This window comes from Equus caballus, chromosome 1 (genome assembly GCF_041296265.1).
Source record: "Equus caballus isolate H_3958 breed thoroughbred chromosome 1, TB-T2T, whole genome shotgun sequence".
Taxonomy (NCBI): Eukaryota; Metazoa; Chordata; class Mammalia; order Perissodactyla; family Equidae; genus Equus; species Equus caballus.
In genome coordinates this window covers 27,388,428-27,408,030 of record NC_091684.1, presented here as the reverse complement: position 1 = coordinate 27,408,030, position 19,603 = coordinate 27,388,428, and the positions used below count along the sequence as shown (strand labels likewise).

Below are 19,603 nucleotides of genomic sequence, written 5' to 3'. Positions count from 1 at the left end.
GACTCCTCTCACCCTGATCATCCCTCCAAACGGCCCAGAACTGTGGTCCCCAAAGCGCCCTTGCCACTGTGGGATCAAATTCAGGCCAAAGTTTGGGACAAAGACAGCATGTTCTTGGCAGAGATGAGGCCACACCAGACTGTCAGTGGTCCCTGCCCAGGCTGCTGTTCAAGGCTGTGAGACTCCAGAGCTGGTCCCCAACACGCTCCCCTGACACTGCTCCCTCCCGGAGAGAAGCCAAGTGGGACCCTCTGAACGGACAATCCCACATCCTGGCCTTCCTGCCTCCCTTCTCCAGGCATCTTGTTTCCTCATTTTTTTCTCTATTCCAAATGGGTCACTGTACTTTCAGGTCCCACCCTCATTGCTCCCCCCAATCCCCAAAGTCTTGTGCAAAAAGAAAAAACAAAAGAATAGGCTAAAGAAGAAGGTTGGGGCATGGGCAGAGTCCAGCTCTTTCCTGTGGCCTTGGCCTGGTCAACATGTAACCCTCACTTCCCAAGGGCTCGCCTCTCCTCTGTTTGGGAATGACCCTGGGGCCAGCAGAGGCTAAAGAAGAAGGTTGGGGCACAGGCAGAGTCCAGTTCTTTCCTGTGGCCCTGGCCTGGTCAATGTGGAACCCTCACTTCCCAAGGACTCGCCTCTCCTCTGCTTGGGAGTGACCCTGGAGCCAGCCAGAGGCCATCCTAAAACTCAGGAAAAGTGCTGGAAGTCCCCAGCAAGATCCCAGGCTATCAGGGGGACCCAGCAAAAGCCAGGCAGGCCCAGGGAGCTGTGGCCAGCCCACTGCTGCACCAGGTGACATGGGGAGGTCAACTGCCCAACGCCCAACTTCCTCCCCCATTAGAAACTTCACAGCATACGAGACTGAAACACAAGGGAAACCGCTCTGAAGTTTCCAGCATACGAGACTGAAACACAAGGGAAAACGCTCTGAAGTTTCCAGTGACGAGAGCACTAAGTATGCATCATCTCTAATGCTGCTGCCATCCACTCCCATCTGACGGTTCCATCTCTGGCTTCAGGCCCTTGGTTGGCTCTCTGCCTCCCACGGAACACGAGCCTATTCATGACCTCTGCCCCAACAGACCTCTCAAGTCACATGTCCTACTACCACCGCACGTCCCCACACACTGCTCAGCCTGCCCACAGTCCTCCCCAGACCTACTATGCTGTCCCACAACTCGGTGCCCTTGCATATTCTGTTCCTCTTACTTGGATTGCCCCACCCCAGTTGATCTCTTGTTGTCACCACCTTTGCGGGCTTTGCATAGGTTCATCCCTATTTCCTCCCTCCTCTAGATTGCTTCTGTAGTTTGGTCACATTTCTAGAACTGTACTTACCACTATATTGTAATTATTTTCTTATATACCTGCCTCTTTTCAAAGCCTATGAGCTTCTTGTAAGCAATGTCTGTGCCTTGATATGCCCACTGTCCATCACAGTGTCTCATACATAGCTGGGCACACAATTAGACTACATGTCCCAGTCTCCCTTGCCATGAGGTACAGTCATGTGACTGAATCCTGACCAATGGAACATGAACAGGGGTGATGTGTGCCTCCTCCAGACAACTTGTAAAATCTTCCTGCCATCCTCCACACTGTCTCTTCCCTCCCCTGCTGGCTGGATACAGAGAGCCGTGGGGGATGGAGTCACCAGATGGGAGAGCCTGGGTTCCTGAATGACCACATGGAGCAGAGCCCTCCAGTAGCTTGTTTTGGTCTATGATGTGAGCAGGAAATAAACCTCTATGATACTGAGTCACTGAGAGTTTGTTACACAGCAGTGAGCCTGTCCTGACAAATACAAAGGAGCTCAGTCAAGGTCCTTTGACCAAAACTGAAAGTGGGAAGACTTATAGAAAATGCAGAATGCCCTGGATCCAATCACGTCAGACATTCCATCCCCTACACGACTGAACTAGTCCTGAAGCCAGGCCCTGACCCCTCCACCCCGCCTGATCCACCACATCACACACACACTGTTTAGAATTCCAAGCATTCTCCAGGAAGGACTAAGAAGGGTGGGGACTGAGGACATGCCAGGTCACCTGTAAAAGTCACCTTAGGTGAATGAGCCCCAACTTGAGATCCTGGTTCCACGAGTTTATAGAAGGCACACAAAGACAACAAGTTGAATTGTAGGGAGGGGCGCCCTCCTCCCACACAGGCATCAATACCCCTCACGTGCCATTCAAGCTCTCAGGAATGCTTCCAACGATGGGCACCCAGCACCCCTTGGAGGCAGCTTCCAGGAAGTGCTGGAACAGCGGTCCTCGCTCAGAGCCCAAATTCACCAGGCCAAATTCCCACCTGGGCCCAAGGGCTGTGACCAAATGGAAGAAGATCACATTGGGACAGAAGGAAGAAAAAGAAAGAAATGGAGAAGAAGGACATCAAATGCATCTTTCCAATACTCTAAGCCCTCGATACTTAAGCTGTGAGCCTGACACTAACCATTTTATCACCTGAGAGTTTGGTGGAAATGCAAAATCTCAAGCCCCAGGCAGACCTGCTGAATCAGAATCTGCATTTTTTTTTTTAAATCAATGGTCAACTTTTTCAAAGATCTTTCCTGTTTTCATTTTATTTATTTATTTATTTTTTGAGGAAGATTAGCCCTGAGCTAACTGCTGCCAATCCTCTTCTTTTTGCAGAGGAAGACTGGCCCTGAGCTAACATCCGTGCCCATCTTTTTCTACTTTATATGTGGGATGCCTGCCACAGCACGGCTTGCCAAGCTGTGCCATGTCCACACCCAGGATCCGAACCAGCAAACCCCGGGCCGCTGCACCACTGGGCTGGCCCAGAATCTGCATTTTCTAGAAGATGGCTAAGTAGTTTATGTGCACATTAAAATTTGAGAAGCCCTCACTGTTCTTTGCCACAAGGATTCCAGCTAACAATTAATAAGTGTATCTCAATAGCAAGTCCGACCTACAAGCAATGGGGGCTAAACAGGAGAACTTGTCTTCAGAGAAAGGTGCATTGCCTGCACTCAGTGCTAGCCCACCATGCATTCATTTATTCATTCAACAACCATTCCCTGAGTACCTGCTATATGTCAGGATCTGTCCTAGGCACTCGGAAAAAGGAAGCTTAAGAGCAGGCAAGATCCTGCTCTCCTAAAGCTTGCATACTTGCGGAGATGAGACAGTAAACAAGTAGTTAAATGAGGCAACGATGGATGGTGATCAGTGTCTTGAAGACAATAAAATGTGACAATGTGACAGGGCCAGGGGCTCTCTGAGGAAGTGGTCAAGGAAGCCCTCTGTGAGAGGGGCCAGTGAGCTGAGGCCTGAGTGCCCAGAAGTCACCTGCTTGATAACCTGGTAGAAGGGAGTTCTAGGCAGAGGGAACAGCAACAGCAAAGACCCTGAGGCAGCAGTGTGTTGGTGGCCCAGGAACAAGCGGGTGAGCAGTGAAATGAGAGCCAGTGAAGGGATGGTGGCACGAGACAAGTCTGGAAGGGCAGGCGGGCACCCACTGTACAGGGCCTGGGAGAAGGGTGAGGAGTTGGGAGTTCATTCCAAACAGAAAGCAAGTCTCAGAAAGGTTATAAACGGGTGTGACGTCATCTGATTTCTGTCTTAAAAGGATAGCTCTGGTTGGTGGGAAGACAATTCGGCAAGTGGGGAGACCCCTGAGGAGGGCGGCTCAGCTGTCAGGTGGGAGGTGATGAGGCTGGACCAGGGAAGAGGGCGGAGCTGAGCTACATTTCCAGGGAGGTCTGAGAAGACATGCTGACTTGCTGTTGGGTTGGATATGGACATAACTGGCCAAGTTTGGGGTGGTCCCCACTGGGTTTGATCCCTTTGACACCTCGGGTGCTCATACCAGCTGACCCGGGCAGCCCACGGGCCCCGATCTGGCCTGATGGCATCAAGAGCCGATGCTGGCATCTGTTGCCTCGACGACCTCTTTCCTGGTCACTGCGGTCAGCCATTTAGCCCATGGGAGTGGTTTCCTGTAACTTCTTTCTGGAGGTCGCTGAAGCCAAGGGCTTCCAAGTGTCTCTTATTCGCAGAAGGGGAAGACAAGATGGAGCCCAGATGGAAAAAGAGAAAAACCCCCAAAGCAAAAACTAAAACTCAGCTGAGTTGCCAGGGGGAGCCTTGTAAAGCAGCCCACGCGGTGGGGCCAGCCCCGGTTTCTTAGGCTCTGCGGCCAGCTCTGTTTAATGAGGTTTTCCTGAGGGGAGAACCCGACTCCTGCAGGGGAACCTGGAACAGGAAAAATTCCCCTGCAGAACTTGGTGTCCTCCAGCCCACCCTGGTGCCCAGCTGCAGGTCGCTTGTCCAGGTGGCAGCTCTGCTGCTGACCCAGGTGATGGCTTCCTCTCGGCAACCTCATAAACACAGCAGCTGCCACCCGGGGGGGAGGGGCGGAAGGAGGACCAAGTGCAAAGAGAGAAAGCGCCGGCTTTTTGAGGACTGCCGGCACCTCTGTGCGGGCCTGCCTCCCTCTCAGGCTCAGCATGCACAGAAGCGGGGATTGCTCTGCCCTTCGCGTGTCCCAGGCCGTCCTGCCTCCACACTTTTACTCGCACTGACTGGCTGCCCGGAATGCCTTCCAGTCTACCTGAACCCCAGCCCTTCTGCTCGACCCACCTCTAGGTCCACCTTCTCAGTAAAACCCCGACAGGAGGAAGGGAATCTAGCGTTTATCAGACACCTCCTCTAACTGCACCATTTTATTTCTTTTTTTAAAAAAAGTATCTGAAGCAAATGTGGCAAAATGTGAACATTTGTTAAAGCTGGGAGGTAGGTCCACTGATGCCCATTATACTATTTGCTGTAGGATTAAAAATTTTCATAATTAAAAATAAAGAACAGAAAAGAAAAGCTGGCTGGCTGCAGTGCAGAGAAGCAGCTAGAAGGGGCCGGACTGGAGCCCTGGGGAGTCCCAGTAAGAAGGCTATGGATGCAAGTGAGGAATCAAGAGGAGGGATCTGCGGGGGTGAGTGATGGTGCAGTGACTGAGGGAGGGAAGGGGGGCAAGGAGGAGGAGGGAGGCGTCTAGACAGGAGCCGGGTTTGGAACATGCTGAGGTGCAAGCATTAGTGAGTTATACGTGGAAATACTTAGAAGGGTCAGCCTGCAGTCTGCTCATCTTCCATCTGTCTCTACCCACTCAGCCCCACCTGAACCCAGTGACTTGCCCATAGCAGGTGTTCAACAAACATGGTCAGATGCTCACCCCCCACCCACCCTCCAGTTGATGAGAGAGGTTGGGACCAGAGAGAACTGGCCCTCATTGAGAGAAGATGCCTAAGGGAGAGCAGAGCCCCGCCCCAAGCCTATTCCTGATGCCCTACCTGACCCACATTGCCGACAGCTGACAGGGTATTTTGGGGGCCAGCCTGACCCTACAAGGGCCACTCCCTTTCCTGGGCAAATGCCTGCTGCTCAGCTATTTCTAGCAGGGACAGCAGCGGGGTGGGCACGGCCCTAGAGAAACAGCTAGCATTGGGGCGGGGAGGGATTAGACAATAGAATGGACACATAAGACCCAGGGGACCCCTGCCCAACCAGAGAAGGGGACGAGGGGGACGAGCCAGCCTGAGGTTCCTGCCCTCCAGGGCCCCAGCCCTACCCACAGGAACCCTGAGCCCTACTGTCTGGGGCAGCCTGGGTGAGGGCTGAGAGTACTGCCAGCCCTGTGCACTCATGGGGCCCGGGCACAGCACGGCCCAGGGAAGGGAGACTGCAGGCACATCTCTTCTGGGAGAAGAGCCCATGGCTGGCCATCATGGGTGCCCTCTGGAGGCAGGGCCACCTCCCACCAGGGTGCCGAGACTGTCACACGATTCTAAAGGGAATGCCTCTTCATGGGCCACTGTCAGGAAAAGGTTAATTACAAGGACCCACACTCCCCTGAGAAGGGGAAGCAGCCCCCCTCCCACCACAGGCTTTTGTGTTTGGGGGTGCAGACTTGTCAAGCCCCTCGCTCACTGCAGTCAGTGAAACTCCCCCCCAACCCGCTACAGACCAGGGTCAGGGTCCCACCCTGCCCTTCCCATCTAGGATGCCTGCTTGGGATGTGGCAGCAACGTGGGGGAGAGATACAGACAAGAGAGACAGAGATGCTGACAAATACATACCAGAGTGAGAGAAAACGCCTCCAGGAAAGAGGCTGGGGAAAGGCCACAGGGACAAACAGAGTCACGCCCAGAGTCAGGCTCAGACTCGGAGACCCTTGGGGAAAGAGAGAGAGAGACTTGGGAAAGAGAGAGACAGAGAGAACACTGCAGGGAGAATCCAAGACTCCAGAGCAGAGAAAAGGAAATGAACAAACCCACAGAAACTGATGATTTCTCTCTCTGCCCAGCCCAAGCCCTCCCCAGCCAGGGCAGGGGGTCGGGGCAGCACCCATTGCCAGCGGCCAGCCAAGCCCCACCTGCTTGGTAGCCGGAGCCTTTCTGACAAGGTAGGAGATGATCTCTCTCTTCTCCAAGGTGCCAGGGCCTCCCAGGCTGGCTCTGCAGTGCTCAGGCCCATGGAGGGGCCATGCCAGTTACACACAGCAATGGACAGGAGAGGTTTGGCGTGTGTATTCCAGAGCCAGACCGCCTGGTCTGAATCCTGCCCCCTACTTGTAGAGAGGGTGGTTCTGCAGCTCCCCCGTCCCCTACCTTGGTTCTCAACTACATAGCCAAGAAACCCTGGTGTTCCAAAGCAGCCCCAAATGTCCCCACTGCACCAAAACCCCACGTAAAACACTGGATAGAATCTCACAGTGTTGAGTCGTCCTACATTTGGTAGACCTCTTGGCCATCTCCCCTGTCTGGTCCCCGCCCCACTGCACAGTAGGATGAGCAGGCACGCCCAGTGGCCCAAGTGCACACATAAAGGGATTTCCCTCCACCCTCCCACTGGGGGTTCCTCCTCACAAGGTTCCAAGATGAGGAGTGGAGCCCTGGGAACCTCGGGATAAAAACAACCCCACCTTCTTGGGGAGCCAGCCCACCAGCCTTCACCAGGGATACCCTCAGAGATCAGCCCGGCACTGTCTCAGCGAGAAGAAGGGCCGCTTGTCGTGCTCCAGAACCACCCTCTCTGCAAGCGTCTCACCTCCAGCCCATACACCAGCCTCCTGCTTCCTGTTTGGGTTTTTTTTTAAAGGCATATCTGAATGTGGTCCATTGAGCCCCAGGGGCACCCCCGCACCGCCCCATTCCCAGCCTCCTCCCCAGCCCCGCACCAGCACTGAGCTCAGACTTCCAGCGAGGCTGAACTGGCCACTTTGTTCTGCTGGGCACCAGATAAACGTTCCCTAATTAGCAGATGGAGCCAAATCCTGGCGGGTGTTTGGGGTTGTCTCCTGGCCGGCCCTGGAGCATTCACTTACTGCAGCTCGGGGTTCCCAAGACCCTTCTGTAGCTGGGAAAATGTTCCCCTCGTCCAGGCTAGACACACACCGTGTCCACAGGGGAGAACCTGGAGCCCCTCCCTCCTCCAGAGGGGCCAGAAGCCACAACAGGAATGACTGTCAACCTAATAATGCCCACAGCTGCTCCAGGCTCAGTGTGAAAGGTTTCCTGTGCCTTATCTCCTGGAAATCTCACAACTCTAGGAGGCAGTTTCTGCAATTAGAGCCATTTAGCAGGTGGGAAGGCTAAGATTCTCACAGGTCAGGTAACCAACTGCCCAGGGTCACACAGCTGGCAAGATGGGGGCCGAGGAGCACGCATACACAAGCAGGTCTGATGACAAAGCCTGAGCTTTCCATCACTGCAAGAAACCACTCCCCTGGGAAAGTTGGGAATTTGGAATCAGCCATCCCACAAGCTCTCTTGGAGAGCCTGATGTCACCCAACTACGCAGGTCGCAGAAGAATCTAAAATCTTTTTTCTTTGGCTCCAGCTAAATTGAGAATATAAAGGAGGGGCCGGCTCCGTGGCCAAGTGGTTAAGTTCGCGTGCTCCGCTGTGGTGGCCCAGGGTTCAGATCCTGGGCGTGGACATGGCACCGCTTGTCAGGCCACGTTGAGGCGGCGTCCCACATCCCACAACTAGAAGGACCTGCAACTAAGATATACAATTGTGTACAGGGTGGGAGTTGGGGAGATAAAGCAAAAAAAACAAAAAAAGAAGATTGGCAACAGTTGTTAGCCCAGGTGCCAATCTTTTAAAAAAAAAAAAAAAGAGAGACTATAAAGGAAACACCTCCAATTCTCCAACAACTCCTACAATGGCCTTGTCAGAAGGAACATCCCTGAGATGCAGGAATCGTAGCCTCTAAAATCGCTTGGGGGCTGAGGTCCTGCGTAGGGTGGCAGGGAGCTGGTGGGGGGAAATCATTGCAGCTGGCATGTCTGGGTCACCTGGCGGGTGGCAGTTCAGCTGCCAGAGGGAAGAAGAAGCTGTGTTCCCTCAAACAAGCCGAGAGCTCTGGCTCCCACCGCTCAGCCGGGCCGTCCCACGCACCAGGTTCCATCCCGAAGGAGAGCTTGTGCAAGGATGCCAAGACCTCAAGCCCCCAGTTCCGGGAGCTGCCTCAACAAGCCCCCTGGGATGCCCATGGCATGCAGGCCTGATGGCAGTGGTCTATGTCTTGGGTTGCTCGCCCATCCTGTGCCTTCTGCCCCGTCCTGATTTCTCCCACCAGCTGGCGGCTCCGGCTCAGACCAAGGCTGTCAGCCTGGCTTTTCCACCCAAGACGATCCTGACTTTCCCCTCAGGGTCCCTAGTACCAAGCCCAGTGCCAAGCACGTAGCTGGCACTCCTCCAAAGGTGCCAGGATTGACTTGAAATTCCCTCCTGCGGGAAGGGAGTGACTTGTTCACAGCTAAAGGGCTTCACAGAGCACAGACATACACACACGTACAGAGAACACTCACCCGGCCACCACTGAAGATCTTCCTTCCCTTCATTCTCCAGTTGGGGTGGGGCACTGTCCCCCCACCCACTCACCAGCCAACTTTCCTGTTGGTTATCCAAAGATGGGTAGATGGGGCCCCATGGAGGCAAAGCTGAGTTTTCTAGGTCAGACCTTTGGGCCCGGGACCCAAGGAGGAGGGCGGTGATGGAGGCAGAAACTGCACTCCAGGGCCTCCCTGATGAAACACCCAAACACACCCTGACATGACACCCTATGCTGGGAAAACAAGGTGCGCAGCTCCGAGCAGTCATACAGGTGGTGTGGCCTGACTCAGACGCTGCCTCTGGCAGAGCCAGGGTTTACTGTCCAATGAGAGAGGCGGGCACTGGTGGGCAGGACATGTGGGCTGAGCTCCAGGAAGCAGCCGATCCTCTGAAGGAGCTGCCATCTGACCTTCCTGGGAGCCAGAGAGGTCTTCTGCTCTCTGCACAGGCATCTTTTCCCCAGAGAGGGCGAGTGATCCCTGCTCCCGCCAGGAGCTCTCTTGGTGATGCAATGGGCTTCCGGCCCCCATCAGCCAAAAATACAAAGGATTTCTGGATGGGAGGCTAGAATTCCAGTTTGGAATGAACTAGAGGCTAATGCGCCTGAGTTCTAGTCTTGCTGTCACTTCCTGACACTGTAATTTGGACAAGTTGCTTCCCCTCTTAGAGCCTCATTTCCTCATCTGTCAAATAAAGGAAATGAACTACATCAGAGGGTGGCCACTGAGTTTGATCTCAAGGTGTTACTGCCAATTGATAGGTAGTGGCTTCCCTAAGTAATTCGGTTTTGTTTTTTCAGAAAGATTCTGAGACCATGTCTGGACTCGTGATCAATAAACAATGTCTGCCACTGGCACAGGACAGGAACATGCTACGATCAATTTATGATGTCCATTGTGGGCATGAGACAGACAAGTGGCAGCATGAGTGCCAGATACTTACCACCCTGGCACATGATCTCTAAGGGTCTTCAATTGTAAAACCTACAATTCCACCCGATTCCCCAGTGAACACAGTTAACGCTGGTTGGCAAACATCTACCTCCCACATTGTGACACTTGCACATAGTTGATTTCTCGCCCTGAAAGAGACATTCTCGTCAGCCCTACAGGATAGTCACTGGGGGAGCAGGCAGCCCCCAAGCCCCCCAGTGCCCACACTCACAAGACTCACACACTCATCCAGAAGTTTAGAGCCAGTGAACCGTGCTAAGGTTTAATACTCAGAGGGCATCCTAGCTTCTCTAACAATTTTCCCCAAGGTCTACACAGGGGCTCCCCCACTGTGTGAAAATCCCACCCTGGCCCCAGGAAGAGGCTGAGTGACCAACAAAGGGCAGAGATGGCTCCTGACTTTCCAGTGCACAAACTGGGGTCTCATCTAACAGGGCCTTATGTCCATTAGGAACTCCCTGGCTGCCTAATCCATGTGCCCGGATCACCTACAGGCCATTAGCCAAAAGCACACAGGTACCCAAAAAGATGCTAACAGACTGAGTACTCATCTGTTCAGGAAAAGATGAATTCCCAAGCACACCCGTGGCATGGTGCGTATTCCCCAACTCTGGACAGCATCAGTGTCAGACAAGTTCCTCCCTGCTCTGCATCCTGAGACTCTGCCCGCAGGTGGTTCACAGGCCCTGAGCTCCCTTCCTTGGGGCTTATTTCCCTTTATGCACAGATGAGCAGAGGCCCTCCCCCACAAACTCTGCCCCATGGCCAATGCCCCTCCTCCCTCCCCTCTATCCATCTGTTCTGGACCTGCCAGGCACTTCTTGTATAGGTTATTCCTAAACCCACTGGATTGGGGAAACTGCACAAGAGCGGTCATCGTCCTTTCACAAACTCCATCTGCTCAGAGGGGAAAAAAATAAACCCAACTTCGAGTGTGTTCTAGCCAGGTACCAAGTAACCCTGGATGCCCACTCAACGGTAAACAGCTTCCCATCCTGAGCCAGCCTCAAGGTACTAGCCCACCAGGCCTTCCCCTCCCAACAGGCTGCCCTGGAGAATAGACACCACGCAGCCCTCCCCCATTCCCACCCTAATACTCTGCAGAACCTGCCAGAGGGGAAATCAGGGGAGATGGAGAGGAAGCTGGAGGTCACCCTCAGGCCACAGGGGTGAGATGGAAGGGAGTGTTAGAGCAGGAGCAGCTCCCGGGGGAGGGGAAGCCAGCCGTAGAATTCCCAGGAGGCACTGGAATCCCCACAGGGCTCCCCCTACCCCGACTCCTCCAGAGTTCCATCCATCAGGAATCTGAATGATGCCTCTTTCCAAGAGCAAGGGAAAACTGCAGACCAAGAATTACTTTTTAAAAGAACAGTGTTTCTAACAGTGTTGCTGGGAGGAGGGTAGGTTGGTAATGACACTTTGGAGGTCAAGCGTTTATCTGGCAAACCCTTTCCACCACCACCTGCTTCTCCTGCCTGGAGGCAGACTGAGCCACGTGGTGAAAGGGAAATCTGTACTAATGGGCCAGAGGAAGAAACCTCTGCCTCCAGACGGAGGGGGGATGTCCAGCTATTTTCTCTTGCAGGTAAGTTTCTGGGGGTATAACTGGTGAGGTTGCAGCTGCCCTGTCTAGAGTCTCCACGCCAGTCCTTACGTGGATTGCCACATTGCATTCTCACCATTACCCCATGAGGCAGGTGTTTTATTATCCCCATTATACAGATGAGAAAACTGAGGTGCAGAGAGGTTAAAGGTTAGTAAGTGGTGCTGGAGCTGGTCCTGGAACCCAACCATCCTGGACCTGGAGTATCTCCCCTTAAACACTGGACTCTATGACCACACACTTCTCAGTGTGTTTCCTCATGACACAAGAACCACCGCCCAAGTGCTTCTTGCCCCCACACAGAGTTCACGTGCTTTAAACAATATTTGAATACGAGATCCCTGTTTGACAAGATAATTTGCACAGGTCCCTGGGGTTTGTTGTAATGGATTATAATCAGTCACATTCCAAAGGAATGATCTAGAATGATGGCTCGGGAAATATGAGGTAATGTGATTTTAATAATTATTTTCCTTTTCTTTCTCTTGTTAGATGTGCTTTTAATACTGTAATGACCATGAGAGACATAGCTTATTTTAGACCTCCCATTTTCCCTACCTCCCACCATAGGTGTCGTCTTTTTTTTTTTTTTTTTGAGGAAAATTAGCCCTGAGCTAACATCTGCCAATCTTCCTCTTTTTGCTGAGGAAGACTGGCCCTGAGCTAACATCTGTGCCCATCTTCCTCTACTTTATACGTGGGACGCCTACTGCAGCTTGGCTTGCCAAGTGGTGTCATGTCCGCACCAGGGATCCGAATCGGCAAACGCCGGGCCACCGAAGCAGAATGTGCAAACTTAACCACTGCACCACCAGGCCGGCCCCATAGGTGTCTTTATTAATGTTGCAAATAATACATGAATATATTCTTTTTATAAAAAAGTAAAACATTACAAATAAGGCTAAGGTTCCTCTTTGACCAAGCTCCTCGTCCCACTGATGTCCCCAACTGTCTTCCAAAGATAACTCTATTACCAATTTGGAGCACATCCTTTCAGATCTTTTAAAAATATTTACATACTTATGCTGTATATGTACTTGCAAAAGATACATTTTACTGTTGCTGTTTTTGGATAATTGCTATCATACAATAAATATTGTTTTGAAACTTGCATTGGTCATTCAATAACATTTCTTGGTGATCCATCCACTGAATTGAGATCAATCCCATTTGTTCTGACTGCTGTACACAGTGGGACGAGAATAGTCCAGTTTACCTGGCAACCCCCTACGGATGGTCATCAAGGTTGTTTCCCATTTTTGCCATGGCAAACAACACGAGGCTCTCTGTGCCTTCCTGGGACTGGAAATTGATCTCAGTCAAGGCCATGTTCTCCTCTGTCCAGGGCATGTGAGCAATCACAATGATCCACAGCTCACCACACTGCTGGAGTTAGAACTGCCACGCCAAGCACCAGTACACTCTAGAATCCTCGGTACAAAAGCGTTCTTAGAATTTGGCATGTTACCTCCCCAGGTTTTGGCCCCCTTGCCTTCAGTCTAGGTTCAATGATCTCAAACAACACAGAGCTTGCCTCGCTGATTAAAAGACAGAGCCTGCGGCTTTTCACGAAGATGGTGCCAAAAGCAAAGAAGGAAGCCCCACCCCCTCCCAGAGCCCAAGCCAAAGCAAAGTCTTTGAAGGCCAAGAAAGCAGTGCTAAAAGGCATCCATAGCCACAAAAAAAAGATCTGCACGCATACCACCCACCTTCCAACAGCCCAAGACACTGTGGTTCGGAAGGCAGCCCAGACATCCTGGGAAGATCGCCCCTAGGAGAAACAACTTGACCACCATGCCACCATCAAGTTGCCCCTGACCACCGAATCAGCCACAAAGATAGAAGACAATACACACTTGTGTTCATTGAGGATGTCAAGGTCAACAAGCACCAGATCAACCAGGCTGTGAAGAAGCCCTGTGACACTGACGTGGCCAAGGTCAACACCCTGATCAGGCCTGATGGAGAGAAGAAGGCATATGTTCTGCTGGCTCCTGACTATGATGCTTTGGATGTTGCCAACAAAATTGGGGTCATCTAAACTGAATCCAGTCCACTACTTCTAAATATAAATTTTTTTCACCATAAAAAAAAGATCCTTCAGGAGAGACTTCTCCCCCACCCCTTTTCTACTCTCAGGTTGATCACTGGCAGACACCAGGATCACCCCAATCTGACCTCAGTTGAGGCCTGCTCTGGACATCAAACCAAACTAAAGCTTGTATAAATTTAACGAACAGAAAAATGAACACAGATGTTTACCTGCAAAGTGAGGGACTGTAACAGAACTCTTTTCATTCTAAAAATGAAGTGATTCTAAAGCTCCCCACAAATGACATGACAAATACACAACACGCCCACACACATACACATCCATTCCAAGGCCAGTTATTAATGATTCGGGATTATAGTTTTGTTCACCCATCATTAGCCTGGCTATTCGAGAGCTGGAAAGGGAGTGTGATCCTGGGTGGGGTAAGTGGGTGGAGAGTCTGGAGAGATGACTAAGGAAGAGAGATAAAAGCTCTTCAAAATAGGTTAAGTCCTTTAGAGCAAATGAGCAAACCTGAACAAACTTCTTAACTCTATCTTGCAAACAGCATGGGGGAAGCTAAAGGGCCTCTCCCGGCTCTCATCAAATATTGACCCTGCCCACTTACTGGCTGCAGTTCAGACTAAAGGGCGAGCAGCACCATGGCGCCAATGTTTGCAGAGCAATTACGGCAGCCCAGCGCCTTGTAGGTCAGATTGTGAAACAACCTTCGATGGAGCTGGGCCTTCAGAGGGCCTTCCGGTCCTTCCTCGGTGGGGCCGGGCCTTGGGGAGATACTTGACAGTGAGGGGGTTGTGCAAGGAAATTTACAGAGGCTGGAAATGTGGTCCAACGCCAATGAGAAGGCAACTTAGGAGCATCTGCGCCCCTTCACCCTCCTCCTCCTCCGCTTAACCGCACCTCCAAGTAATCCAAGCCCTTTACAACCAACAGGCCTCAACACCAGGCTTGTCCCGGCAGCTCCCTGTGGGACAGGTCCCTTCCCTGTTCAGATAGGGCTGAGCGGGGGATTATTTTTAGAAGAAATCAATTTCCACTTGGAGACCAAGAGCCTCTCCTCTCCCTGTTCCCAACTTGACACCTGAAACACCCTTAGAAGCTTGCTCTAGTGACTGACCTGGTTTCCAGAAGAGGTGTTTGGAACAGCCGTTGAATTGAATTGCTCTATCAATGGGGCAAATCATGGTGGAACATAGTCTCCCTCTTGCTGCTGGGGCCCTAGAAGATTGCAGAGGGCAACTGGGAAGGGACTGGGTGGTGGCAGAACACTGGGATGGGCATGAAGCCAGATCAAGCCTCTGTGTGTCCCAGGTGGTCTAAAGCAGCACAGTCCAATAGAACTCTCCATGATGACAGAAATGTTCTCTGTCTGCTCAGTACGTAGCCAGTAGCCACTGTGGCTACTGAGCACTTGCAATGACCAAGAAATTAAATTTAATTTAAATTTTCAAAATCAACTAAACTTAACTATAAAAATTTAATCTTTAAAATTTTTAATTAACTTAAATGTAAATAGCCACAAGTGGCTAGTGGTTTCTGCATTGGACAGTACATGTTGAAAGCCTCCAGCCCCGGTGCTTCCCAGTGGGAAGGAAGAGGGGCTGGGCTCCCTGTGCAGCACCTTGTGTGCGGAGGAGGCAGAACCACTGGGTCTGAGGCTCAAGGCAGAAGATATAGGGAGAGAAGAAGGTTTGGGGCAGAGTAGAAGGTTTTATCCTAGTGCCTTTGGAAGGATTTCAGGGGGGGTGTGAATGACCAAAAAGGTTATTAGAGTTGTATATGCACATTCAAGCATTTGTCTGGGGAGACAGTCTTGCTTTCATTAGAAGCACAAAAGGATCTCTGATCTCAAAAATAAAATAAGACAAAATAACTCATTGATCTGTCAGATAAAAGTCACTTCTCCAGGGAAACCTGTTCTGATCCTCGAGTATAACATTTCCCTATAAAATATATATATATATATATTTTTTTTTTTTAACTAAAATCTGTCTTCCCTCCTTAAGCTATACGTCCCATAAAAGCAGTAACCAGATCTGTTTTTGCTCATCAGTAAATCCCCAGAGCCTGGCATACTGCCTAGGACACAGAAGGCATGTACTTAAGATTGGATAGATTATGGGTGGGTGGGTGGGTTGATGGATGGATGGATAGGAGCAGGCAGGCATAAATGAAGGAACAAACTAACAAATAAATTAAGGACATACTTTACCCTGATAACTATAACTTTCAAAGAACAACCAAATTCCCCTAAACTAGAGGGGGGATGTGTGGCTATATCTGCTATCACCAATCAAAACCATATGGGCATCTTCTTAGCTCGCCACTCCCAAGAAGAATGTTCTTTCTTACCTCTTCATCTCATAGCACATTGTTTGTACCTCAGTCTTGTATTTATTTCCTCTATAGTGGACTTAATTGCTTAAAAGTCTACTTTCTCCACTAGACATGGACTCCTGGAAGGAAGAGACCTTGTCCTTCTCAACTTAGTGTTCCCCGGCTTGTGCCACTTCTGCCCTGCAAAAGTGCACATGTGTTTAGCCCCTCTAACCCTGAGTCAGCCTGGCCTGTTCATCTTTATATCTCTACCCTCACCACTCACGGCTGGAGTAAGACCGCCAGATTTAGCAACTAAAAATACAGGACACACGATAAAATTTAAATTTCAGATAAACAATTAATACCTTTTTAAATATAACTGTGTCCCATGCAATATTTGGGACATATTTATACTAAAAAAAGTATTCACTGTTATCTGAAATTCAAAGTTGACTGGAGATCTCATATTTATCTGGCGACCCTAACTGAGGGCTTTGAAAGCAGCAGGTAGCCAGTAAGTGAGGAGTACGGGTGGTGGGGGTAGAAAGGGGAGCAGGGAGATAAATGTTCTGCTCTGGACAGTCCTAAGGCTTCAGATAAGTGTGGAATGGGCAGGTACCGGGTTATCTGTGGTTTCCCTCCCCCAGTGATATGAACAGCTGGCTCCCCAAGGCTCCACCAGAGCTCTAAGGACCCTGTAGGAAACTCATTAATGCCACGCTCACATCAAAGCGACACTGGCTCTCCTCTGAGCACAAGTCCTCCCCCTCCTGCACCCTGCCTGCCTGCCACCCCCTCAGGCCCTGTTGCCTGAGATTGTTCATTCCCAAGGATCTTCCAGGAGCACCACATACAGAGCAGGCAGTCCCGGCAGAAGCTTTGAAGATGATAACCTAGAGTGATGTTCTGCTTTAGATCTTAATTTGCACACGGGTTGGGGGCCTGAGGACTATGCTGATGTGGAAGTGGCAGTGGAGAGAATTGGAAAAACCAAGATCTATGACAGAGCATCCTTCAAATGCTTCCTGGCCTTGAGGCTGTGGAGTGTGAAGGGCAGGGCACAGCTGTCCATCTCCAGGTTTGCCCCACAGAGGGAGAGGGACACCGGAAGTGCCTGTGTGATTCCAAGTGAAACTAGGTCTTCAAATACCCCACGGCCCTGGGCCCACGGCCAGGGGAGGCTCTGGAGTGCTCGGTATCTCTTTGCACACGACTCCCCAGGTTACAGTAGGGAAGTGGTAGCCCATGACCTCCTCGGCCTCCTCGTGGTAACCCGATCTCCACCAAGAGCAAAAGACACCATTTGAAGAAGGAGAAATAAGAGGGGGAAGGTATGGGGAGACCCATACTGGGGACAGGGAAACCAACTTGTGGGAGGGAGGGTCCCTCAAAGTGGCGTCCAGGCCCACCGCTATTATCTGAATACTGCGAATAAACCCCCAGCTGGGACCTGAATAGTACAAGATTGAAAGTCTGATTAATGATCCGAACTGGTGTCGCTCAGCGGTTCTTCACAGGGGGCTGTGATACTTGACACTGTAAGTAAAATTGTACACATACGCTTTTTTTCTGGGGAGAGGGTTCCACCAGATTCACAAAGGGGTCTGTGGTTCCAGAAGGCCGAGAACCAGGAGTTGGTGAAGCCAGCATAGCAGCTTCCCCGAGGCTGGTTTAGGCAACCCAGGACTTCCTCGGTTCCGAGGTGGGGCTCAGCCAAAAAGGGGAGGAGCAAAACGACTCTGAGAGCAGCCCCTTGTGGGCCACACCCCAGCTCCCCACACGTCTGTCCTGACCCCAGGGCAAGCTCCAGGGAGAGCCTGTGGCTCACAAGACTCTGAACACTCTGGCGCAGGCCTGGGCACAGAGCAGCTCCTCAGCAGAGTGCAGCCAAGTGAAGGAAACAACACAGCAAGCCCATGATATGGGGCGCTAAGCCCCCAGACCCCTACAATGTACAGCCCAGCGTCCTTGTCACCTGCTGATACCAGCTAACTCACTAGACAATCACATCAGGAAAAATGTGGACTCGCTCATTTAATCCTCCCAACAACCCTACTGGGTGGGTAATATTAAAATCTTCATTCTACAGATGAGAACACAGAGCCTCGAGAAGTTAAGGAACCTGTCCAGAGTTACCAGGTGACAGAGCCAGTAACCAGTCCCAGGCAATGTATCCCCAGTGCCTAAACTCTAAGCTGCCGTCTCAGATAGCCTCTCAGAGAGCGACTTCTGAGGGCGACCAGTGATCAGAGATGGAGTTAGCAATGCCATTTGTTCCTCCTCTATGAGAGCCACCATATTAAAATCAGTGACCCTGATAAATAAGAAAGGCTTTTCAAAACAAACGCCACTAAAAGTCATCATGTCATGAGTTCTGTAAAGTGGGTTCATAAAGATGCTACGCTTGGCTGAAAGGCTAAATTCCACAGAACCATCCCAACTCCTTTCCGAACTGCATCTTCAGGGTGGTGATGACCCACATGGACAGACCTGGCCACGTTCATGGCTAAGGCCAGCACACCACACAAGCTGCTCCATGCTGCCTGTCCCCTCCAGACACACAGGAAATGAGCCCTCCAGGCAAGGGAGAAGTGCGGGAGCAGCATTCCTTTCTTGTGAGATTCTGTGACTAGGGAGGGGGTGGGGGAACAGAACGGAAAGGAGGGGAAGAAAAGCTCTGATTTGAGAGTTTCCACTGGCTCTCAGACCCCCCCGGCTCATCAATGAGTCCTTTCAGGGTTCCCTCTCCCCAAATAAGTTATCATTTCCTGTCCAGCACACTACACCCATTGACGAGGTATCAGCAAATCCCACCAGTTAAACTGGACCGACCTAAGGAGATCGGACGGGAAATGAGGGTGGAAGAGGAAGAAGTCAGGAGGGTCAGAAGTGGTTTTCAATCTCACATTGTTGGATTAAGAGAGGATTTGTAATACAGGAAGCTAGCTCACTTTTGGCTTATCTCATAGGTAGAGGAACAAGGACAATGGGATAAAATCAGGTATTTGGGGGCAAATGCAGGCCTGGCCTCTCCAAGATGACTCACCACCAAAAGCCTGCAAAGGAAGGAGTGGACCTTGGTTGTAAGGGCCAGGAGTCGGTGACTCTTCCTTGTGTTTTTATTGGCCTAATCAGGCTCATGGCCCTAAGAAGAATCTAGAACATCTTAGCTTTCCTTTCCTGGTACAGGTGGGGTTGCTGCCCAACTCACAATGATTCTGCCTTGCCTGGTGCCTGTCTCTGATGCACAGGGGTAAGCCCCCTAGTGGTCACATCTGTGCCACATGACCTTCGACCCTGGGCCTCACCGATTGGTCAGAGAGAGCACCTGACTCAAGTCAGGCCAATCTAGTCTTCCCTGGGATTTTTCAACTTGGAAATGGGAGTCAGTCTCTCTGCTGTTGGGAACCACAAGATATGAAATTCAGGAGCTGCTGACAGCCAAGTTCCTCAGGAAGCTGAGGACAGGGCCCAGAGGGAAGCAGACACAAGACAGAGGGAGAGCAGCCCCGGTTTCAGGTATTCCTGGAGCCCACTGCCTCACTCCCCTTTTGACCATCTGGTCAACTGCATAAGCTTTGCTGCTATATCCTTCCTTAACCAAGTTTGCTTTTTCTCTAAGCCAGTAGGGGTGTAAAACTCTCACTTGTAACCAAAGAGGCTGAACCAAATTACTTGGCATCAAGGGAGGTGTCTGCAGTGGTGAGGTGGGATCCATCTCCCCAGTGCACACGTCCATGTACATTAGAGAGAACACGTACCGTATACGTGTACAAACAGGGCAGCAAGAGCCTTATTCGGTTAGA

At 51.2% G+C, this 19,603-nt stretch overlaps 1 protein-coding gene and 1 pseudogene across 6 annotated transcripts in view; one reads left to right on the top strand and one right to left on the bottom strand.

Moving 5' to 3' along the window:
- The window catches only part of SH3PXD2A (SH3 and PX domains 2A), a 245,920-nt gene that overhangs the window by 176,696 nt on the left and 49,621 nt on the right, over window positions 1-19,603 (bottom strand). The window contains exon 1 of one of the 6 annotated variants that reach the window (XM_070221279.1): window positions 8,845-9,147. The exons of 4 other annotated variants lie outside the window; for them this stretch is intronic. In XM_070221279.1, coding sequence (XP_070077380.1) covers window positions 8,845-8,877 — 33 coding nt within the window. In that variant the 5' untranslated portion in view covers window positions 8,878-9,147. Of the gene's footprint in view, window positions 1-8,844; window positions 9,148-19,603 lie in introns of those variants that run through there. One more of the 6 variants, XM_070221301.1, reaches the window with a different exon arrangement.
- Window positions 12,985-13,496, top strand: LOC138915371 (large ribosomal subunit protein uL23 pseudogene; annotated as a pseudogene).